Source organism: Carcharodon carcharias, chromosome 9 (assembly GCF_017639515.1).
Source record: "Carcharodon carcharias isolate sCarCar2 chromosome 9, sCarCar2.pri, whole genome shotgun sequence".
Taxonomy (NCBI): Eukaryota; Metazoa; Chordata; class Chondrichthyes; order Lamniformes; family Lamnidae; genus Carcharodon; species Carcharodon carcharias.
Window position 1 is genome coordinate 122501790 of NC_054475.1, and position 25150 is coordinate 122526939.

Consider the following 25150-nt stretch of genomic DNA (forward strand, 5'->3'; position numbering starts at 1 on the left):
TAGGAAAATTTAATTGAGATTTTTTTCTTTGAAAAATGAAGGGTTTTTATTGGATGACCAGGGAAAGATTATTTCCTCTCTTCTAGTAATCTATGAAAGAATCAACAATTTGAAGTGTTGAGAGAAATTTCATGCTGAAAATTACTAGGAGTATGGGAATATTTTACCACAGAGTAGTTTGGGCAGAGATGTTATTTTTTTTAAAAGGGAAAATTGAAGAAACATTTGAAGCAGAAAACATTTGAAGCAGAAAACAAAATGTTTGGAATTTCGCTAAAAAGAGCCATTACACATACATTGGGCTAAATGACATCCAATTCGTGCTGTAAATATCTAAGCAAAACAAGAGACCCACTTTGGAGAGACCGGTAGACCTGGGAAATGGGACAGAGCTCTGCATCTCTGTCCTCAGACACTCATTTGTTATCTTATGGTTGCCAGTGAAATTTACAGAAGTCAGTTCTTTCAAATTGAAAGGATTGATGGGAAGCAAATCAAAATACTTCATTGGCTGAAGAATATGCCTTATGGTTCAATTTCAAACGATCACCAAGGACCATCAAATCAGAACCTTCGCATGGATTCCAATTGCACAATTACCAAGAGGCTGATCGACAAAACCAGCCAGCAGCAATTAATTAAGACCAAGTCAAGCTCCAAGGTTAGAAAACAAGAGCAAGCTGGATTTCACAATATTATAGGCTGTATAAAATATGCTTATCAAAACAAAAACCGTCAATTTATAATCAATAAAATTCTATGTTTTAATATTCCAGGCCACGCTTAAATGAATTACAAAGCAAACAAAAATATGGGTTTTAAATTACTGCAGATAAATTTCTCAACAAAATGCAGTAGCTCTGATCATCAGAACTGCATGAATAAAAATTAAACTTCATAAAACAATTACTTCACTTACATGTGCTCAAAATGAATTTACACTGTGTGAAGATTAGAAAAGGAAGAGCTGGTTCCTTGTGTAAATTAAAATTGGAAACACATGCTGCAGTAATTGTACGCAAGTGATGACAGAAGTGCACATGCAATTAGCCAGGAAACAATTCCAGATCTTAAAGGCAGATCTAAGACAAACAAGGAGCATCCACATCTTTCGTTGGCTTTGTTGGTAAAGACACTGCCCAGGGTTGAACAGACCTATGCAAACCAGAGCCTTAAGTTCAATCCTTGGTCCTTCTTCAAGTAATTCATCCCAATCAAGGCACTGGGATCCTACAATTGGTCTCACTCCCCTAAACTGTAAGGGGGAGGGGGAGACAGGGAAGTGAGCCTAAATTTCTGCTTCTAATTGCTATCCAGCCAACCCTGCTGAAAAGTGCACGGGTGATGTCAGACAAAGATGGGATGATGCCTCCCACAAATGTATGGTCTGCCAATGCACATAGCACATGAGAAGAATGGTTATTGGGGATGGAAACAATAGAACTGCCTCCAGTGCCAGAAATTGTTTGCAGAGAGAAGTAAATAAAAAAGAAATCACATGTAGCGATGTCCTCCAGGTTGAGGAAATGGTACAACAATGGCAAAATCTCTAGTCCACACACCACTTTCCCAAAAAAGCAAATTCAATTTCAGCTTCTAACCATCAAAATAACAGCCGCAATCATATCAATTAGTTTGTGGGCTTATATTGCAGCAAGCAACAAGAAAATGACAGGTTGGGGTAAAGTTAAGCAAAACCCCACTTGCATTGCAATGTTTTTAAATTGTCAAGTTCATTTCATTGCTCTTAGTTTTTCTTTGGTTAAATGAAGCAAGGTCACTGCCCCTTGGGTTGAGAAAATTAGTCCTGCAATTTAAATGAATGGCTGTTGTCAGAGGAGGATTTGGAATTGGCAAGAACAGTTTCAACTCACAGTAACGCACACGTTTTGGCTCAGAGAACCTTTAATTGTGGGGTCAGAGTACAACGGAAGAAACCCAAAGTTAAAAATATTCAAACCGACATGAAAATCCCAAACAGACACACAGCCCTGCAATTAGTGTGCTCATCAGGAAATTTCATACAATAGCATTCATTTATACCCCTCCCCATTTAGGTTACATCTTACAAAAATGAACAGTTTTGTTCAGACTCCTTAAATAGATTAAATTTTACAATAAGTAGAGAACATTCCAGCAACTATGGAAACAGCAATCCATTAGTTAAAAACAAGACTTTCCAGTGCAGCAAAATTAGGATTAAACACATCATAGTACAAAAAATATTTTCAATCATCTTTTAATTCAAACTTCTTTTTTGTTCATGATGTGATGTGAATATTTAGGGTACAATTTTTAAATAGCAAAATTATAATACATTTTAGAGAGAGAAAACTGCCTCAGCATACACAGATCATGGATGATTTTTTTCCAGATAGGAAAGTGCACCTGAATTTTTTTTCCAAAATTTGGATTCCCAGTTTATACTGGGAAATGTGCTGTACAAAAGATAGTGAAAAAAAAACAATGTGAATGACAATGTATTAACCAACCATATTTTTGGTTTACTTTTAACACTAGCACTGTTGGTGACAACGTACCAGCGACTACACTACAAAGAAAATCCAAATATACTATTCAATGCTACAGTTTTTTCCCCATATGGATACATATAGATATATATGTGTGTGTGTTAAAAAAGCAGGAAACTATTCCTAGAATAAGGCAGCCAACGATTTTCTTCATCTTTACACTTGATCTCGGAGCCGTGAAAGCCTTTGGGAAAGTTCATCCTATAAAAAGCAATGGAATTGAATTAATTCAGTAGTTAATTGCATTAAAAATAAAAAATACTTCAATCTATTACAGATTTAAACTTTCAAAGCATTGAAGATCATGGATGTGCTGTTGTTGTTTCTGCACCAATAATCCAGAGGTTTGAACTAATAATCCAGAGATTCCGAGTTCCAATCTCACCCATTGCTGTTTGACAAACTGAGTGATTTTTTTCCTAATATAAAATCCAGGAAGTGGCCAGATTATCATAAGCAGCCAACTTGGATGGAAACCTGCATCTTTACTCAGACTGACCTGTATGCAACTTAAGTCTCACACCAATGTGGTTGATTCTTAGCTACCTTCTGAAGTGGTCATTTATATCACAACCTCTACAAACATGGACAGCTGCAGGCAGCCTGTGCCACCTCCAAACAGGGGTGCGCAATAAATGCCATCCTTGCCAGTAGCACCCATATCCTGAATGAATATTTACAAAGACTGAACTTTGCCTAGAATTACTACAATTTATCATCCTTAATGAGTTTTGTGCTATTGTCTTATGCTACTTTGATTCCTACAGATGCTCACTGCACTGCCCAGAGGGCAATGGTATGTAATGACAATTTCTCCATCCCAATCAATTGATTCCTCTGTTGTTGAAATGAGCAGCATTTTGGCATATCCCACTCTAATACACCATCTAGTGGCTCTTTAAAATAAAACCATCTACCCAGCTAAAGACAATAATAACCTTTAAAATCTTGTTTGCTTTCTACTGGTACAATATCGGATTATCTTCTTCAGAACACTAGGTCCGAAGAAAGCTCCTTGACCTGAAACATTAACTGTTTCACTCTCCATAGATGTTGCTCAACCTGCTGACTATTACCAACATTGTCTGTTTTTTTACCATGCATGAGTACCACATTATCTGATACTGTAATGTTAGCTGAGTGGGAGCCACAAGAGTAACAATTGAGGACACTGGTGATGTAGTCATCCACAAGGCAATGCTATCCATACATTGCATGCTGCAGGTGTCCACACTATGGATGGCAAACCTTCATAACTGGCTCCCTGTTGATCCACAGCACTCTGAAGCAAATGTCCTCAATCCTCCCACAAATGGGAAAAGTTTATTCCCATCTATTCTGTCCACACCCCTCATGATTTTGAATACCTCTATTAAATCTCTTCTCAACCTTCTCTTCTCCAAGGGAATCATTCCCAGCTTCTCCAAACTGTCTATGTAATGGAAGTTCCTCATCCCTGGAACCATCCTTGTGAATCTTTGCTGCATCGTCATTAATGCCTCCGCATCCTTTCTAAAGTGTGGTGCCCAGAATTGGACGCAGTACTCCAATTGAGACCAAGCCAGTGTTTTATACAGGTTTAACATAATTTCCTTTCTTTTGTATTCTATGCTTCTATTGATAAAGCTCAGGATGCTGTATGCTTTATTAACCGTGCTCTCAACTTTTCCTGCCACCTTCAATGATTACACACCAAGCCCCTCTGCTCCTGTACCTCTAGAACTGAACCCTTTATTTTATATCATTTCTCTGCATTCTGCCTACCAAAATGAATCACTTCACAATGCTCTTCAGTAAATTTTATCTGCCACTTGTCCACCAACCTAAGTCCTTTCGAAGTCCTCATGGTTCACAATAGTTCCTATGGTCCTAACACCAACCTCTAGGAAACTCCACTACAAACCTTTCTCCAGTCTGAAAAACAACCATTCACCGCTACTGTTTCCTGTCACTCAGCCAGTTTCGTATCCCTGTTGCTACTGCCCCTTTTATTCCATGAGCTCTAACTTTGCTCCCAAGTCTACTGAATCTTCAACTTATGAAACACAGAACTGAAGAGTGAGCAATGCTGACATGGAGCCCTTTCTCCTAAGTTAGATGAAGAATAAATTATCTGCAGTTTACATTTCCACCCGAGATACACCTACAATGTAACTTAACCACCACCTCAGACCTTTTGTGCACCAATACATGATGCTTCCGCTTCCTCTATAAGCTGCTACTGTGATTTGTGCGCACCAGCTGGTCTTTGCTGGATTGAGAGAAATTGTGGGCCTTATCACATCAGCAATTGAACAGACACTGCCTGAGTCCTGTTTAACATGGAACTCATAGGCAGCAAACCAAAGGTTTGCAACTGAACGCTCAGTGCTGCACTGAATCCAAGTTCCAGAGTCAAAAGATAAACTTGCAATTGATAACATTTCTGCTGTAAAACAAGTTAATGCAATCGGTCTAAGATGGGTTCAGCACCCATGCATTATACAGATCGATATGCGAACGAGTTAAAATGACAAGTAGCAGTTTAAAATACATCATTCCAAAATGGAGAAAGTGCTGTAATCAACAACTCTTCAGTTCCAAAAAGAATACCTTTTATAACGAAATTAAATGTGCAGCTAAATAGACAAAAAATCATTTTGTTGCTGCAATGTTTTCTAAAATGGCAAATTTTCAAGATTGTTTAGGATTTTACCTGTTCTGCAGATGCCACACTGGAACCAACTGATCCCATTTGGCCTTCAGGTAGCTGCAGGTTCAAATCAAGGCTAGAAAAAAAAACAGATCCTACGTTAGATTTTGCTCGCATCTTTATTGGAAGAGTGGCTTTACTGTTAGAAATTAGTTCAAACAAAAGTATAGACGATTCTGTAAATTTGAAAAATATGTCCAATACCAGGCTGTACTTAAAAGAAAAGCACAAATTTACATTGTAGGTTTTTGTGATTTATTTTCACATCACATGTATGCAGACGCAAGTTAAATGCTTTGCCTGAACAATAAGCTCTTATGATTTACAACAGTTATAGGGCTTGTCATGTGGTTACTAATACAGTAGATGGCACTCTTTTAAAGCTAGGTTAAATTGCAGCATCTTACTTCAATGCTAGGTTAGTGGCATGGTGGCCATGCCAGGTAATGCTTGAGTTAAAGGTCTCAGCCATTTTAAAACCAGCTGCTTAGTCAATTGGATTTAGCAAATGTACAACTAAAAGGACAAAGAGTTTTAATACAAAAACAGAATTACCTGGAAAAACTCAGCAGGTCTGGCAGCATCGGCGGAGAAGAAAAGAGTTGACGTTTCGAGTCCTCATGACCCTTCGACAGTTCTGTCGAAGGGTCATGAGGACTCGAAACGTCAACTCTTTTCTTCTCCGCCGATGCTGCCAGACCTGCTGAGTTTTTCCAGGTAATTCTGTTTTTGTTTTGGATTTCCAGCATCCGCAGTTTTTTTGTTTTTATCAAAGAGTTTTAATAGTTCTTTGGCATCATTTTAAGAAAATTAAATTAACAAATCCAACAAAACGACCTCCTTCCTTTCACAAAAAATGCCACTTTCAAACTATTTACTTCTGCAATTAAATGGGGTGCCTTACACCCTAGCCCTGAAGATTCATTTAATAGTAGCTTGTCCAAATGTTAATACCTGAAATAAATTTCAAGTGTCTACATGAATGCAGAACTTTAGAAAAGAGGAATTCCATATCTGAATACTGTACTAATTCAAAAATGTTTTTAAATAAACTTCAATTACTGACTTCAAGCCTATTTATGAGGCAGTAACAATAAATCTGCCATTATGCCAGAATTTCACTAAAGCTGCCACTAGCTGCAACTGGATGTGAAAACATGAAACATTGCAAGTTTTTCAACAGTTTTTTTATGTCAGCCCAGCTAGCAGTGATTGATTTCCCTGCCCCATCAGATTATCTAGTGAATTAATCATAAAATGGAAATTGCCATATTGCACTGATATTGCAACGTTACCCCAATAGACAAAAACTGCCTGAACTAGACCCACAGCATTTCAATTCCATACAGTTTAGATACCATATTCATCAGAATAACTTTAATCTTTAAACAGTAAAGGGGTTACAGGAACTTTATACTGAAACGGAAAACATAATAAAACTAGATCACTGGGGGGTCTCTGAGCAATTCTACAATGGTTGCTCGAGTGTCAGGAGAAACTACAGTAGATTAAAGATACAAAGTTTATTTCCATTGGGTGATAGCAGGACACAAATTAACTGCTTTCATATATATTTCTTCACTTTATAATTCCTGGTGCACAGGAGAAAATATATTCCCTCACATTGTGTATAAATGATATGCACAAATTATTTTTCAAATGGTACCAGAAACAAGCATCTATACATCAAGGTGCAATAATTATCAAAACAATTTTAGATTTAATGAGTAATTAAATTCAAGTTAGAACTCAATGGTTCTGTGAGAACTTTTCAAATGTACCAATTCTTAATTAAATGGAACCATACTCCTGTTACAATAAAATCACCCACGTATAAGTGAAAGAAATAAAATCTACCCTCTGCCAGATAAATGTATTATTCTTGATAAGGCTGACGAGCATGCCCTGCAAAACATTATACTGTATTTCGGCAAAATTAATTGTCTATAAAAGTATTGATGTTCCTCTCTATTAAACTGCACTGCGCTCTGGTCAGGTAGCACCTTGTGTATTGAAGCCAGTTCTGGCCACCATGACATAACTGAGACTTTCAAGCACTGAAGGCAGTGCAGAGAAGAGCTGCCAGCCTGATAATGTGTCTTTTGGTGTCAAGTTATGAGGTTTTCATCCCTTGAAAGGTGTTTGATTGCTGATCCTATAGTGATAATGAATGTAGTTAAGGGACTGAAGTAGGTACATCTGGAACACATATTTTAAATTAAATCATGAGAGTAGACCAAAGAAATACAGGTTCAAGCTATCAAAAGATAAATTTAGGGATAATAAAGAAAATTTTCTCCACAAAATGTGTGATCGGTCTATGGAACAGAGTTACAGTAAGTGCAATGGAAGTAGAAATCCAGGAATCGATTTAAAAGAAAAGACATTGATATAAAGGGGGAACATTAGGATCTTTCTGGATGGCTTGATTAAGACAGTCAAATGGCCTACCTCATCTGTAATCATCTTACACAGAATATTAATATTTTGAAAAACTCAAATGAACCTGAACTTATTTAGCACCCTTCAGATGTTCAGTATGTCCCAACGTACTTCACAGCTACTGAAGAACTAGAAACAGCAATGAGATAAATAACCAGATAATCTGTTTCAGCAATGTTGGCTGAGAAATTAATGTTACTCAGGACCTGGTTAAACTCCTCTGCTCTTTAAATCTTTCACATGAGCCAGGAAGGGCCAACAGGGCCTCAATGTGATGTCTCAGCTATACAGTTAAACAGGGCATGGTGAGGCCACATCTTGAATACAGTGCGCAGTTTTGTTCTCCTTATTTAAGGAAGGATGTAACTGCATTGGAGACGGTTAAGAGGTGGTTTAGTAGATTGGGCTATTTTATGAGGAAAGATTAGATGGACTGGGCTTGTTTCCACTGGAGTTTAGAAGAGTGAGGCATGACTTGATTGAAGTATATAAGATCCTGAATGGTATTGACAAGGTGGACGTGGAAAAGATGTTTCCTCTGGTAGGCGAGTCCAGAATTAGGGAGCGTTGTTTAAAAATTAGGGGTTGCCCTTTTAGGACAGGGATGAGGAGAAATTTGTTCTCTCAGAGGGCTATGAGACTTTGGAACTCTGTCTCCGAAGGTAGTGGAGGCAAGGTCATTGACTATTTTTAAGGCAGAGGTAGATAGATGCTTGTTAGGCAAGAGAATCAAGGGTTCCCAGGGGTAGATGGTAATGTGGAATTCAAAACACAAACAGATCAGCCATGATCCTACGGAATGGTGGAGCAGGCTTCAAGGGGCTGACTGGCCTACTTCTACTCCTATTTCATATGTTTGTACCTGAAAGTAGTCACCTCCCTCAGAGCTACACTGAAATGTCAGCCTAATGTCATGCTCAAATCTCTGGAGTGGGTGTGCAAACACCAAGCTAAAAGCTGAGAGAGAGAGAGAGAGTTCAGAAATAAATGGAACACTGGTTCAAAATGTGAGTCACAGTCACACCGTGAGAAGACAGTACTTGAGTAAGTGCTCAACATCAAAAACTCTTTGGAAAATCCATACTAACCCAGCTTCGTCAGCCATTTCATGCAACAGTGAATCCACTTGGTGCTGGAAGAAAAATGAAATATCAACTTGAATATATACTGCTGAAAAAGAACCTGCCTTTATATAATGCAAATTATATCCCAAAGAATACGCAAAATCCAGCATGAATTACATTTGAAGATATTGTTTTTGAAACAAGGCACTCAATTTCCACAAAGCATAGGATCGGACAAACAGCATAGTAAGGTATATGAGCAACTGATTAGTTTTCCTTTGGCTGTGCTGGTTGAGGGGAAAACAGCCACTGGATTATTACATCCCCTTGAGCAAGTTGACAGTACTCAATTTATGCACTGTCTAAAGCATCAGCCTACATTGAGAGATTAAGTTGATGGAGTGAGGTTTGAATCCAATGTTCTGACTCAGGCAAATGCACTACCAAGTGAGTCAAACTGATACTTATGACGAAAGCAAAATACTGTGGATGCTGGAAATCTGAAACAAAAACAAAAATAGCTGGAAAAACTCACCAGGTCTGACAGCATCTGCAGAGAGGAATGTAGTTAACATAACTGTATTCCTCTCCGCAGATGCTGTCAGACCTGCTGAGTTTTCCCAGCTATTTTTGTTTTTGATACTAATGATGTATCCTTAGACACTTAAAGATAGAGCAAGAACAAAGATGGTGTGCATCCTTGGGAGATCATTGAATTTAATTCAATATATTTTTAAAATAACATCGCTACAAAACTTATAATTTGCATAGAAGTTTGGAGATTAATTGCTATAGTAATAAGTCTGCTGTTGCCATTTATGGCTCCTCTGGACCCATCTTCTGTTTCTTTACTTGTCCTGTTGCCATTCCCTGTTGCCTTTCACCCTTCTGTCATTTAATATTTCTGCCTTACACCCTATCACAAACCTTGTGTCGAAATTGTTTCTCTTTAATTTTACGTGCAGCACTATGTCAAAATTTTACAGAATCATTGGGTCTGTTTTTATTTTTATCAGTTTTGCTTATGTTCTTACAGTCCAGTACAGCAGTATTTTTTACTGCCAGTAGAAGTAAGTCATAAAAGCCTAAAGGACATGAGCATGAATTACTTAACATTTACCTGCACTGCACATTTTAGAATACAGGGCCTTGCATTCATTTCAGTCACAATCTATAATGACAGCATGCTCTAAGGTATGATCTTCCACTGAAAATCACAAATGGCAGATAGCTTTCAGAAATTTGGGATATTACAGGAAAGATAGCCTCCATTTTGCCAAAATTGTCTTATTATCAACTGAAAAACAGCATTACCACTGGTGATATCTGTAACAAGTCATTAACAATAGGCTGAAGAGACAGGACAAGCATATTGGAGGAACATGGACAACACCAAGGCTCCAATGTGACCATTACTACCTAAATGATACATTCGTGTAGCCAATTAGTTGCACTCACATTTTCAGTTGCAGAATACATTTTGGAACAGTATGGAATGAGTTTTTCATATCTAGTGCCTTATAAATAGTTCACAATTAGAACTTCTTGTTCTAATTTGCAATCTAGAGTAACCAAACATAACAAGGATATAGGTAGGCTATAAGTTGAGCTTTCTCCACTATTCTTGTAGTGTGTAATGAGAACCTTTCCTGCAGTTTATTTTTGTAGTACCAATAGATCTTCAAAAGGAAAACAATTGTCATTATTTGAATCATAATGCAATTACACAGTCCATTCCATCAGTAATTTGCCAATTGTGTCTGTCCCTTACCTGTGGTGTGGTCAGAGTTGTTGTGCTGCTCATAGTGTCCTCCATTTGCTGGGTCTGCACATCTAATGTCTCAAATTGATGCTCAAACTTATCCATTAGAGCAGATATCTGTGAGAAAGAAAAGGCTTAGAACATTGCATTACAATTGTCTGGGCTTCCATTGATGCAATTTAAATGAACTCAGGAAGGCATATGCACAAATTACTGGAGAAAAGATTTTAGTACTCCCACATAGGGGGAGATAGTGGTGTAGTGGTAATGTCACTGGACTACTAATCCAGAGGCCCAGGCTAATGTTCTGGGAACAAGGGCTCATATGCCACCAGGGCAGCTGGTGGAATTTAAATTAAATTAATAATCTGGATTTGAGAAGCTAATGCTGCGGATACTGGAAATCTGAAATAAAAGCAGAAAGTGCTGGAAAACCTCAAAAGGTCTGGCTGCATTTGTGGAAAGAGAAACAAGTGTTAACCTTTTAAGTCCAAATGAGTCAGACGTGCTGAGTTTTTCCAGCATTTTCCATTTTTATTTTAATCTGAACGTACATGGGATAAAAGCTGGTGGTCAGGAATGCAAGTTTCACTATGTTCAGATGTGCTATTTCCAACCGACTGGTTTCTGTAACAAACAGCTAGAGCTGTGCTCTGCCAGGATGTAGGAAAAAACCCATGCAACAATAATTGTTAGAATAAATATACAATGTTATATCTTAGCAGTCCTGTCCCCCATTCTTTCTCAGTTGGACCAAATCCAATCGTACAGAAGTAACCATCCTTGTATTCTATAAAGGTTTTGAAAGGATGGAGCTGGAAGGTCCCTTCCTTTTCTAACTGTTTCTAAGTAAAGAGTCAATCTTTTACAAAAATATCCTTTTCGGTCTTCTATACTGGTTTCAAGTACTCTCACTGTACATTTCCAGTCACATCCAATCAATTTAATTAACTGCTGTTGAAGTTTAGAAACAATAGCATGCAACATTGCACTGGGGCTCAAATGTTTGAACAGCCTACTTTTCTGTACCAATAGCATCAACCCAGATTCATGCCACTTTGGATCATAATGGAACTGCAGTGTTACAATATCCCTATCCCCATTTTCGTTATTCTTATAAATTTTAATTTACTTTTCTATTATTGCAGTTTCTGTCCTCAATAGAATCTTCCTATTCGTTTGGACAGCTTACCAATATCATTTTTTTTTTACTTTCACATGCAACTTTGATATCTCCACATAAGAAACTCGCAATACAAGTTATCCTATTTTGCATCTCACCACTTTTTGTGCACAAAATCTGTCTGATCATTCACTGACATTTACAATGTCCCCAGTGACTTTAAGGAGGCAACATGAATAATATTTTAATTTGTACCCCATAGTAAAGGAGCCTTGACTTTCTGAATCTTGGAATTCTTAGAGAGCCTGCTTCCTACACAGTTTTAAAAAAAGTTCTAGATATGAGTATCCTTCACTTGAGAGGTATAAAGGCCAGATATCAGAAAACCTATCAGAAAAGGAATGAAAACATTTGAAAGGTTCAATCATAATAGGCCTAGAACCCAAAGCCAAAGTAATTTTGGCTGAGTGAAAGGTTTTATTAATGGCTATAATATATTGAGGGTGTCCTCCTTCCAATTCTGCTTAAGCAAATTTGAACATCCACAGGAGTTATATTGTTCCTGATTGCAGGCAAATTAAATCAAAGCCATCACCCAGGCAATGCTTTTTCCTTGCGTTAGGTATGTCACTTTTTTCTGGGGTATGTTACGGGAAATGTGAACAAATATCCTGCCTGATGCAGCACAGATTTTTTTTTTTGACAGAATGTGATGGGACCAAATGAGACAGTCCCACTATTCTGGGATTGATGAACATGCAGACAAATGAACAAGGAACAGGAGTAGGCCTTTCAGCCCCTTAAACCTGCTCCGCCATTTAATTAAGTTCATGGCTGATCCGATAGTAACCCGAAATCTGCATCTCACCCCCTTGCTTACCAAGAATCTAGCCACCTCTGCCTTAAAAATATTCAAAGACTCTGCTTCCACTGTCTTTTCAGGAAGAGAATTATAAAGACTCACTGCCCTCTGAGTGAAAATATTTCACCTCATCCGATTTAAATGGGTGACCCTTTATTTTTTTAAACAGTGACCTCTAGTTTTAGATTCTCCCAAAAGAGGAAACACCCTCTCCACATCCACCCTGTCAAGACCCCTCAGAATCTTATATGTTTCAATCAAGTTGCCTCTTACTCTTCTAAACTCCAACAAATACAAGCCTAGTCTGTCCAATCTTTCCTCATAACACAACCCACCCACTCCAGGTATTAGTCCGGTAAACCGTCTCTGAACTGCTCCAATCAATGAGCATCTGATTGAATGAATGGAAAATGGTTCTACAGTCATGGTTGTAAAATTGTAGAAGTTCATTCCCTGTATAAGAATAATTTTTGTATCTCAAAAAACAGTGATCATTACAAATTCATGCTAAAATGATAACTGAAAGTTGACCTCTTTTGAGGCATGCAGCTACAATGACTGGAAAGGAAATGAGACTAGGTATTGAACTCATGTCATCTCAGTTAAGTGATACCTTTTCCAGGTTCATGCTTTTCAAAGTGATGTCCATGGATTTGACAACTCCTGCCATAGATTTGGTTACCTAAAACAAAAGGTGATAATTTGGCTAAATACAGAAAACAATTTATAGTCATAATCAATCTGTGCAATAAAACTTCTACTCAACAGCCCCATCTAGAGTATCCTTTATATGAACACACAATGCAAGGGATTGACTTGCGTGATATGATTACAGGTTAAACAAACCTGCATTGCAAGTTGAAATCTAGTCTGATATAACAGCCTTTTGTTATTGAAGATGCTGCAGTACTATGTACTAGCACCAAGGATAACAAACCTGCAGTTTTGTCAAATAAGGGAGTGAAGGAATATTTGGATGCTGATAATCTTAATTTTACTGAGGATTTGTGGGCTTCTATTTCAATGTCTGATACCTTTCTGAATGATTTTTGCGGTAATTTATTGCATAGCCACAGCAAGATGGTTTGACTTGCACAGTTGATACCCATTGCAGTCATGGCAATTATTAATGGGGAAGCATGCTTAACAGTGATGACCAGAACTACTGCACAATATATTTTGAACTGCTTAGATACCTGATAAGGTAGTTAGGGTCAGGTTATTGCTCACACTAGGAACAAATTCTGTATTCCACATATGGAAACTAACATACATTACCTGTTGCTCTGACCACATTAGATAAATTACAAGGCGCATAACTTGCATTTGAACAGCACCTTTAATATAGAAAAAGTTCCTAATGTGTTTTGTAGAGGTATAATAGAAAAATAGATTCTGATCTTTGAGGGGGCATATTAGCAAGGTGACTAAAATCTTGCTCAAAGAGTGGGTTTTAAACAACAATTTTCACAAAGTTTTACCATTGTAAAACTTCCAAAGGCACGTCAAAGGAGCACAATTAGACATAATTTTACCTATAGTCACCGAGGTACTGGTAACTAAAAAGCTTGGTCAAAAAGGCACATTTTAAGGATCGACTTAAAGGAAGACAGAGAAGTCCATGCCGAGAGAGGCGCAATTCAGATCTTACGGCCTAGGCAGCTGAAGGCACACCGCCAATGGGGAGCAAAAGAAATTGAGGAAGCCGAAAAAGGAGCAGCTTAGAGATTTTGGGATTGGAGCTTATAGATGTAGAGAGGGGCAAGGCCACAGGGGGATTTGAACACATGGTTGGGAATTTTAAAAGTCAAGGTATTGCCAAACTGGAAGTCAATGCACTGAATGAAGACAGAGTGATGGGTGTTAAAGGAGGAGAGGTATGTGCGGAGATGGAACTTTTTAGGGAGAGAGTTTTGGAACATCAGGCATTGGACCTAAAGGCATTGCTGCCAAAGATGCAGCGAAATGAGAGGGGGGTTGCATAAGAGGCTAGATTCAGAAGAACAAAGAATTTAAGCAAGGTTGTAGAGCTGGAGGCAGTTGCTCAAGGATGAGAATTTTAAATTCGAAGCACTGAAGGAACAGGAGCCAATGCAGGTCAGCAGGGACACAAGTGATGGGCGAGCGGGACTTGGTAAAGAAAAGGATACCAGCAGCATAGTTTCAGATGGGAATTTCAGAGATAGCATGCAGAGTGAGGAACAGGAGCTACTGCTGGAGGTGCTATGGTCAAATTTTGACAGGTCAGATTGGATCCATGTGAGGGCACTCCCACTTACCTGAGGAATGGTGCAGAAGTACTGGCTGAAGCTGACGTGGTCAAACATAAGATGTTGCAAAGAGACAGTGAACCAGAGTCATAGCAGAAACATTTGTGATTAGTTAGAGCTGTTTCAGCAACATGGCTGATTCACAGAGGGCAGAAGATGAGACCCCGAACATGGGAGCATTGTATTTGTCTACTCTTAAAGTGACAAAGGCATGGATGAGGGGCTCCGGCAGACATTGTTGCGGAGGTGGAGGTAGACAGTCTTAATAACGGGGAGGAGAGGGCGCTGTTTTGGATGGAAATCTTGTAAAATGTTTGGTTTAGTCTGATGCTCCAGCCCGGGAGAGGGTCAGCATTAGTGGCAAGGGCGTAAAGTTTGCGGTGAAGGCTGAAAACAACAGCTGCACTCTTCCTGATATCGACCTGGAGTAAACTGCAGCTTATCTGAGTCAAGTTATCAGATAAGCGATCTGACAACGCAATGAGGTGGGTCAAGGAAGGGGATTGAGGGGTAATTCTGGGCATTTCCAGGATAAATATGGTATTTGATCCCACGTTTGCGAATGACATTGCCAAAAGGCAACAATATAATTGAGAAACTAGAGAAGTACAAGATAGATCCATGAAGGATTTTAGAGATAGCATGCAGAGTGAGGAAGAGCTGGAGGTGCTATGGTCACGTTTTGACACGTCAGAGTGGAACCATGCGAGGGTAGTCCTATTTACCTGGAGAATGGTATGGAAGTGCTGGACAAGACTGACATGGTCAAACATGAAGTGTTGCAAGGAGACAGTGAACAACAGTCACAGTGGAAGAATGTGTGATTAGTTAGAGCTGTTTCAGCAACATGGCTGGTGAAACTTGACTGGAGTGATTGAAAAGGGAGGGAACGATGTAAAACGTGCACACAGGTTTAGGAGGTAGTAAAGGCAGATCTATAATTAAAACACCATTGCGGGACCACTTCTCAATGGGCATCCGTTAAGTGCAGGTACAAGACTGTTACTGCTTCCATCCTGATATCCAAAAATGGAATGCATAGATGGGTTAAATATGACATTTCTAATCCTTTGAAATATTTTTCTATTGGCTTACATCTAAATATGCTAACTTGGATATTGATCAGGAAGATCCTTTACCTTGCCCATCGTAACCGCACTCTGAACACGTGCTGCAACAGCATCCACTCTGGCACTCATTCGCAGAAAATTAATGGACTGGTTCTTTTGCCGGATTGCATTTTCTGCATGTATTCTTGCTACTTCCGTATTACCTTTCTGAATTGCCTGCAAGCAATCATATAAAACATGAAGCGGCAGACGTTGTAACATACATAGCAAGTCAAGCTTTGTTGTTAAAATTAATGCTGGGGTTAAGCATAATCAGTTTACTTATTTCACAATAAATATGGAGTCGCCCCTTTCAATCTACCCAAACCAGTTTGTGTTTATAAGTGCAGTGCAATCACATTTACATGCCTCTCTGACGAGAATCTCTTTTCCTCACTCTTTCATACTCAATGTTAATGAATGACTTGCAAAAACTGCAATTTCAGCTTAAAAGTAGTTGATGTCAAGTGGCAAACCTATATATTGCAAACTTTACATCTGAATACACTTGCTGTATACAAAAAACTTATGGTTGCAACATTTATCACACAAATCAACTTATTTTCCATTATATTTGCTGCTATTGATTTGGATCGGTTGAAGGACATATTCCTCAACTTCCCTACTTGTACTTATCATAGATTCATCAGTTGTAATACAGGAACAGTATCTCAAATAATTCACAACATAAATTGTCTACAAAAATACAGGATTACCAAATCCAATTGGGTTCAATTTGTACTGACATTTAATCAAAAATATACATCTGTAGTTTGCCTGTGATGGAATAAAAATTAGTTTACCCTAGAAAAATTGTGGCAATCAAAAACCTCAGACTGTGACAAAATGAGCATATTAAAAAGTTCTCAACTATTCCTCAATCTATTAAAGTCACAAGACTTTAATATGTTGCTTAAGGTGTATGTTTAATTTTCTTCTAAAAAAACATGTTTCTTTTCTCTCTTTGGGACATTTCAAATTTTTCAGTCATCATGGATGGACTTGCCTTCAAGTATAAAATGAAGTTATGCCCTCGAATCCAGCCCTGGGTTTAACAGTTAGAACAGTTAAGGTGATGTTTATTGCTCAATGACATGACTGCCCATCTTGGTGTGATTCAGAAGAAAAAATACAAACTGAACAGGCGTTAGCTGGTGTCATGCATGTTTGCATTCATTTTTTTGCCCAATTGTCTAGTGTAGTTTTACAACAGCTTGCATTCATATGGCAAATTTAACGCTGAATATCTATACCCAGATCCAACCAGAAGCTCCCCATGAAACTCTGGCAACTGCATATATTTCTCTTCCTCTCCCCTGCAGTAATTGCACTGATACTCAAAAAATACTACGCAACCTACTCAAAAAATAAAGGCATGATACAGCTAACATCTAAAGTTCTGCGCCCTACAGAATGCCACACTTTGGGCAGATGACCAGTGGGGAATTGCAGATATCACAAATTCCATAGTCATTCACTGCATTTTTAGCTTTTACTTTGACAAAAAAACAAACCCGTAAGCAAACTCTCTACAAACTAAAGTATCACTTTATATACACAATATCTGTCAGTGTAGCACTGTCCAAGCATTGAAACTATTACTGTCATTGCCGTTTGAAATTAGTATCAGCTCTGTTGTATTCGCCAAGTCTAATGGAAGACTAAGCATCCTGTTAATTTCAGGTAAATGAGCTATCAGATGTATTAAAAGTAAACATTGGACAGTACCATAAAAGTTACTACTATGGACTCTACAATAACATCACCTCAACTGCAAAGAAAATCCAGGTAAATTAGTGCTGTGGCAGATATGCTATCTGTGGACTTGGTTTTGTTTGCAATGCTGCACTTACAAAATTTAATTATTTGAATTGCAAAAGGGCTTCTATTAATTACACCCCTTAGAGAAAATGAGAAAAATATTGGCTTGGAGCACTTTGACATATTACAGGCATTGGCAACATATTGTGGCTCTTCTATCAACCATGGCTCATCGCTAACAACAACCTAAATAAGTTAAATAAAGGTGCATCTTTTTGTTCTTTAAAAGGTGAACAATTAACGTTTAGCAATCCAATAAAATTTTTGCTCTGTGTTGGGCGAGAAAATAAATCTTAATAGACATGCTATAAACAGATTAACACTCAATCCTGTAATAGCTCTAGTCTTCCTGTAGAACTCTGGAAGTTATAATAAAGAAAAGACATCTTGAAGATGCTTATTGGTGTCATGTAATAGAACACAACCATTAATTTCATAGGATGACAATAAAAGTCAAAGAATTTGCTACAAAGGGACACACTGAACATTACCAACAGAAGTTCCCCTCTGAGCCACTCAACATCCTGACTTAGAAATACATTGTTATTCCTTCACTCTCATTGGGTCAAAATCCTGGAACTCCGGCCCTAACAGCACGGTGGGTGTACCTACACCACGTGGACAGCAGGGGTTCAAGTCGGCAACTCACCACCACCTTCTCAAGGGCAATTAGGGATGGGCAATAAATACTGGCCGAGCCAGCGATGCCCACATCCCACAAATGAATAAAAAACTCAATTAGCTGGCTTAGATAGATAAACCATGACAAGGACAATGGGGAAAAAAATGAAAGTTAGTAAATCATAGATTTCCCAACAGAAATCCATCTGAAACAATGAACAGCAGTCTGCAGTTTCTGCAAGTGACTCAAGCAGAAACCTAATAACTGTAGACCATTAGGAGATAACATTGATTAGAAATTTTAAACTGCCTTATGTTGTTTTGTGTTCCATGGTTGACAACAGTAAGGAGCAGTCACCATCTAATTTCACACATTTCTGAGGCACAAAGATGGGGATCATCTGACATGAGGTGCTGGATATTCACATTTTGATTCGTTCAAAATACAACCGCTGGCAAAGAAAGCCAGGCGGCATTGTACAACCAAAGTAAAATATACCTGCAGAATAGACACTGGGGCTGGAAGGAAAATTAGGAGCCAAGGGTATTGTTTCAGTGCCACAGTCAATTAGCTACAAACTTGACCAGCTCAATAACGTGCATCTTTCCTCACCTGCCAGCTATATAAAAACACGGGTAATTAATTACCTTTTTGATTTTGGCCTTTTCTGTTTTTTCTTCTTTGTCACATTTTTTGGCACTTCTTGAAAGTTCCTTTGCAGCAAACTTAAGGTTGAACAAGTGTTCTGGAAATAAATGTTAAGGATGTATCGTCTAAAATGGTCACTGCTATGAGGCAGCACGCTATATCTGGAGAATAGTAATAACCCAGATTTAATATTTACTGTAGCTAGGATAGATGACCTTGAAGCACTTAACTTGAGAAACTCTAAGTTCAAAGCATAAACAGTGTCATACTGAAGATTAGTATTCAATATAACTGCTATGTTTGAAACAGAAAATTAATTTGACTAAACTGGTATTGAAACTTTTAACCAGACTATTTCTCACTGTAGATATTAAGGAGGCAATAAATAAATTTAAAGGCGTTACTTGGCTTAACATATAACTGTGATTTGTTCATTTACAGTATCATGTCTACTATTTTGCAAATGGATGGGTTGAACAGACTTGGGCAGTGGCAATTATACAGGCCATCACCCTGCCCATCACACCAGCTGAACTGGAAGTCTGCAGGGCCAGATGTAATATGAAACAAAACCACATGTCCAGAATTACTTTAAAATAATGTAAATGTAAATCTTTTAGATTATAGTTCATTTATTCATGTATGAGTATAGAGGGTACTATAATGGCATTCAACTCCAGGAGAATGAATCGGATCTAGTTTTTAACCGATATCAACATGCATACACTTTCTAGTGAGAATCCAGTGAGATATTAATTAAAAACATCAACCATGCCAATTTTCCCCCTCTCCCATCCCTCCAACAAGCCCCATGGCAAATCCCTATCAGCTAACTCAATATGCAAAGGGGCAATCAAACCTCCCCAATTTGTACATCTCTGTCCTTCTCTAGGATCCTCTAATTCTGGCCTATTGTGCATTTCCAAATTGAATTGCTCCACCATTGGTGGACATGCCTTCAGTTGCCTAGGCCCAAAGCTCCAGAATATCCTCCTTATACCTCTACCTCACATTCCTCCTTCAAGACACTCCTTAAAACCTCTTTGAATAAGCTTTTGGTCATCTGAGCTAATATCTCCTTATGTGGCTTGGTGTTTTATAATAATCTTGTGAAGCAACTTAGGATGTTTCATTACATTAAAGGTGCTATATAAATAAGTTGTTGTTGTTGTTGTAGGCAACTTATCAACTGAATCATCCCCTTGTGCCTTTCTTGAAATTTGTAAACCATTTCATGGCTGGGGAGCAAAAACGTGGCAGGAATGCAAAGCAATTCAGAATCCTTCTTAAATAGGAGAATCATAGAAAGTGTCAGATATGAGTTTACTGGATATCTGGGAGCGAGTGCAAGGAACTAATCTTACTGAAGCATTCAGATGACATCAGAAACCATGAGGGAGAGGTTTGGGCAATTCACAAGTCACATGATTGCCAAAGCGAGACCAGGCACCAATGGTTACTTTTGCAAATGTACATTAGAGATTTGCAGGTCAATTGAACTCCAATTTAAATGTTCCAGGCACAAACAAGGCAGACCACTCTCATGAAAACAAAACACTTTCAAAAGCATGACAATAATTGCAGGTTTGATAACAAGTTCCAAGACTGTACTTAACATGCATTTTAGAGACAGACCAAGCAAATTTCCTGAAGTGCTGCTCAAAGATCTTCTGCAAGTTGCATCCAACAAATATGCATATTATGAACATTTGATTATTTTACATTCCAAAACATAATACCTATTTTTGCCATGGCAGCAGTATCATTGTTTTGTCTTCAAGAAACAAATAGACATGAAATATTTGAAATCTGAACTGAATCTTCTAACGGCAATTAAGGATGGGTAACAAATGTTGGCCTTGCCAGCGACGCTCACATCCCGCAAATGAACAAAAAAAGTATGGTTCTGCAAACATATTTGACAAATGGTAGCTGACCATTTTAACCACATACAGCTATAAAATGGATACCAGATAGAAAATCAGTAGTGAATTTTAGGCACATGAGACATCATAAACATGACCATCACTTTTCCATGATGCAGAAACACCAAATACAGATGGCTGAATTTTGCACATTTCGAGATGACAATACTCTGCACTGTCCAGATATTTAGTGCTTCAGCAGATTTTTAACTATAAAGTTACAAGAAGCAGAATGTCAGAGTGAGTGTCATGAAAACATCAGAGGCACATAGTCTGGGCAAGACATGCACAGCAGCAAGAAACACTAACTGTGCCCGTACGAACTGGGGAAACGCTAGAAATGAAGACGGGTTAAAAACTGCCAGCTACAGAAAGGAAGTTAAACTTGAATTCTGGATACTGATAAGTGCCAAATCCAAGTGGGGACAACTTGGTGCATGAAGGTCTAAAATATACTTTTTAGAAAAGAGCACCCGCATCGGCTTAGACAATGGTAACAACAATTGCAAACTTAGCCCTGTCGACCCTGCAAAGTCCCCTTACTAACATGTGGGGGCTAGTGCCAAAATTGGGAGAGCTGTCTCACAAACCAGTTAAGCAACAGCCCGACAGTCATATTCACAGAATCATACTTTACAAATCATGTCCCAGACACTGCCAGCATTATCCCTGGGTACGTCTTGTCCCACCAGCACGGCAGGCCCAGCAGAGGTGAGGCACAGTGGTATACAAATCAGGAGGGAATTGCCCTGGGAGTCCTCAACATAGAGTCCAAATCCCATGAAGATTCATGGTATCAGGTGAAACACAGTCAAGGAAATCTCCTGGTGATTACTATGTAGTGCATCCCCTCAGCAGAAGAATCAGTGCTCCACCATGTTGAACATCACTTGGAGGAAGCACTGAGGGTGGCAAGGGCGTACTCTGGGTGGGGGACTTCAATGTCCATCACCAAGATTAGCTCGGTAGGACCACCACATACCGAGCTAGCCATGTCCTAGATGACATAGGTCTGCGGCAGGCAGTTAGGGAACCAAGAGGGAAAAACATACTTGGCCTCATCCTCACCAACCTGCCTGCCGCAGATGAATTTGTCCATGACAGTATCATTAGGAGTGACCACCACGCAGTCCTTGTGGAGATGAAGTCCCATCTTCACATTGAGGATAATCTCCATCATGTTGTGTGGCACTACAACTGTGCTAATTGGGATAGATTTCGAACAGACCTAGCAACTCAGACTGGGCAACCATGAGGCACTGTGGGCCATCAGCAGCAACAGATTTGTACTCAACCACAATCTATAGCCACATAGCCTGGCATATCCTCCATCTGCCATTACCACAAAGCCAAAGGATCAACCCTGGTCAATAAAGAGTGCAGGAGGACATGACAGGAGCAGCACCAGGCATACTTAAAATGAGGTGTCAACCTGGTGAAGCTACAACACAGGGCGACATGTCTGCCAAATAGCACATGCAGCAAATGACAGACAGAGCTAAGCAATTCCACAAATAACAGATCAGATCTGCAGTCCTTCAGTCATGAATGGTAGTGGACAATTAAACAACTCACTGGTGGAACAGGCTCCATAAATATCCTTATCCTCAATGATAGGAGGGGAGGGGTGCGGTGGGAGGTATCAGTGGAAAAGATAAGGCTGAAGCATTCATAATAATCTTCAGCCAGAAGTGCTGAGTGGATGATCCATCTCGGCCTCCTCTGGAGGTCCCCAGCAATAAAGATGCCAGTCTTCAGCCAATTTGATTATTTCAATGTGATATCAAGAAACTGCTGAAGGCACTGGGTGCTACAAAGGCTATAGGCTCTGACAACATTCCGGCAATCGTACTGAAAACTTGTGCTCCAGAACTTGCTGTGCCCCCAGCTAAGCTGTTCCAAGGCAGCTACAGCACTGGCATCTACCTGACAATGTGGAAAATAGCCTAGGTATGTCCTGTACACAGAAAGCAGGACAAATCCAATCCGGCCAATTACCACCCCATCAGTCTACTCTCAGTCATCAGTAAAGTGATCAACAATGCTATCAGGCAACACATGCTTAACAATCAGCTGCTCACTAAAATTCAGTTTGGGTTCCGCCAGGGCCACTCAGCTCCTGACCTTAGTTCAAACATGGATAAAAGCGCTGAACTCCAAACATGAGGTGAGAATGACTGCCCTTGACATCAAGGCAATATTTGACTGATCGAAGCATCAAAGAGCTCTAGCAAAACTGGAGTCAATGGGAATCGGGGGAAAACTCCCCACTGGCTGGAGTCATACCTAACACAAAGGAAGATGGTTGAGGTTGCTGAAGGTCAATCATTTCAGTTCCAGGGCATCGCTGCAGGAGTTCCTCAGGGTAGTGTCCTCAGCCCAACCATCTTCAGCTGCTTCATCAATAACTTTCCTTCCATCATAAAGTCAGAAGTGGGGATGTTTGCTGATGATTGCACAATGTTCAGCACCATTCGCAACTCCTCAGATACTGAAGCAGTCCATTCCCAAATGCAGCAAGACCTGGAGAATATCCAGGCCTGGGCAGACAACTGGCAAGTAACATTCACGCCACACAAGTGGCGGGCAATGACCATCGCAAACAAGTGGGAAGCTAACCATTGCCCCTTGACAGTCAATGGCATTACCTTTGCTGAATCCCTCACTATCAATATCCTGGGGGGTTACCGTTGACCAGAAACTGAACTCGACTAGCCATGTAAATAGTGTGGCTACAAGACGTCAGAGGCTAGGAATCCTGCAGTGGGCAACTCACCTTCTGACACCCCAAAGCCTGTCCACCAACAAGGCATAAGCCAGGAATGTGATGGAATACCCTCCACTTGACTGGATGAGTGCAGCTCCAACCACACTCAAGAAGTTCAACACCACGCAGGACAAAGCAGCCTGTTTGATCCACATCCAAAAACATTCATTCCCTCCACTACTGATGCACAGTGTGTACCATCTACAAAATGCACTGCAGGAAATCATCAAGGCTCCTTAGACAACACCTTTCAAGCCCACGGCCACTAGGACAAGGGCAGCAGATAGAATGGGAACGTGACTTGGAAATATATCACTGTTCCTTCACCCTCGCTGGGTCAAAATCCTGGAACACCCTCCCTAACAGTGCTGCGGGTGTACCTACACCACATGGACTGCAGCGGTTCAAGAGGACAGCTCACCACCACCACCTTCTCAATGGCAGTTAGGGATGGGCCATAAATACAGGCCTAGCCAGCAAAACCCACTTCCCATGAACGCTTTTAAAAAAAGTTTCTAGACAAACCTGCATTCAAAAAAACCCTTCCCCTGACATTCATCTAAACCATCAAGTGGCTAGTTTGCACTGTCTCTAAAAAAAGAACCTAAGGCCACAGCCACATTTGGCTTGTATGCGAAGGGAGAGAAATTTGAAGTAAAGTTGTGAATGATTTTAGATTAACTCAGCAATGGAACGCCTCCCGTCAAACCTGTCAGGCCCAGGTGAACAATTAGCTTACTTCCTGTAAGGACAGTTTAGGCATCTACCAGACCTAGCCATAGCAACCGGGATATGGGTGGCCGTATAAAGCAGAAAGTGCGGGGCTGCTCCGTCAGCGGCACGCAACCCCAAGGGGCTCCTACGCCCGTGTGACATCCCAACCCCAGAGAGGGCCGCCACCCCTCTCCCTCCCCCCACCCCACGCCCACCCCAGCGAGGGCCGCTCCTCCCCCGCTGAAGAATGCTCCGCCCCTGCCACGGCCCACCATTGATGCCGCCTCCCCGGAGCCAGGGTCTCAGCTCCAGCAGGTCTAACTCAGCCAAACCGCGACACCTTTGCTCCGCAGCCTCACAGAGGATGTCCCTGCGCCTGCCCTGCCTCGGCCCCTCGGCTCTCCTGCGCCGGGGAAAGGATACTCTCCAGACTGGACATCTTGAAGGCCCGAACCCAGCTCCAGCTGCCACCCAAACAAACACCAGCTGCACTTCCGCCTGCAGCGTGCTGGCGTCACTGCCTCTGACGTCATAGACGAGGTAGTGCGCGACCTCGTCATCAACAAGCCAGATCACGAACCCTTTACAAAAACAGAATTACCTGGAAAAACTCAGCAGGTCTGGCAGCATCGGCGGAGAAGGAAAGAGTTGACGTTTCGAGTCCTCATGACCCCTATGAACCCTTTACCTGTCCAACTACACCCTGAGCTAATACAATACAAACTGTCATTATCCATTTACCTGCCAAACTACACCCTGAACTGAGTCAAAAAAGAACTGTCATTAATCCTTTCCTAC

The 25150-nt window shown here is 40.0% G+C and overlaps 1 protein-coding gene across 1 annotated transcript; it reads right to left on the reverse strand.

The window, feature by feature from the left end:
• Positions 1-1887: 1887 nt before the first annotated feature.
• Positions 1888-24882, reverse strand: chmp1b (chromatin modifying protein 1B). Its single transcript, XM_041195383.1, has 8 exons — positions 24776-24882; positions 18946-19043; positions 15886-16032; positions 13090-13158; positions 10501-10608; positions 8754-8797; positions 5227-5299; positions 1888-2732 (listed from the first exon to the last, which is right to left on the reverse strand). The coding sequence occupies exons 1-8, from the start codon at positions 24789-24791 to the stop codon at positions 2688-2690; spliced, it is 600 nt and encodes a 199-aa protein (XP_041051317.1). The 5' UTR covers positions 24792-24882; the 3' UTR covers positions 1888-2687.
• Positions 24883-25150: the final 268 nt, after the last annotated feature.

Bases quoted from the DNA above. Each gene is read 5' to 3' on its own strand.
- chmp1b (XM_041195383.1), bottom strand. The intron at 10,609-13,089 runs GTATCACTTAAC...TCTTTCTCACAG, and splicing joins AAAGCATGAACCTGGAAAAG to ATATCTGCTCTAATGGATAA. The intron at 8,798-10,500 runs GTAAGGGACAGA...TTTTTCTTCCAG, and splicing joins CAACTCTGACCACACCACAG to CACCAAGTGGATTCACTGTT.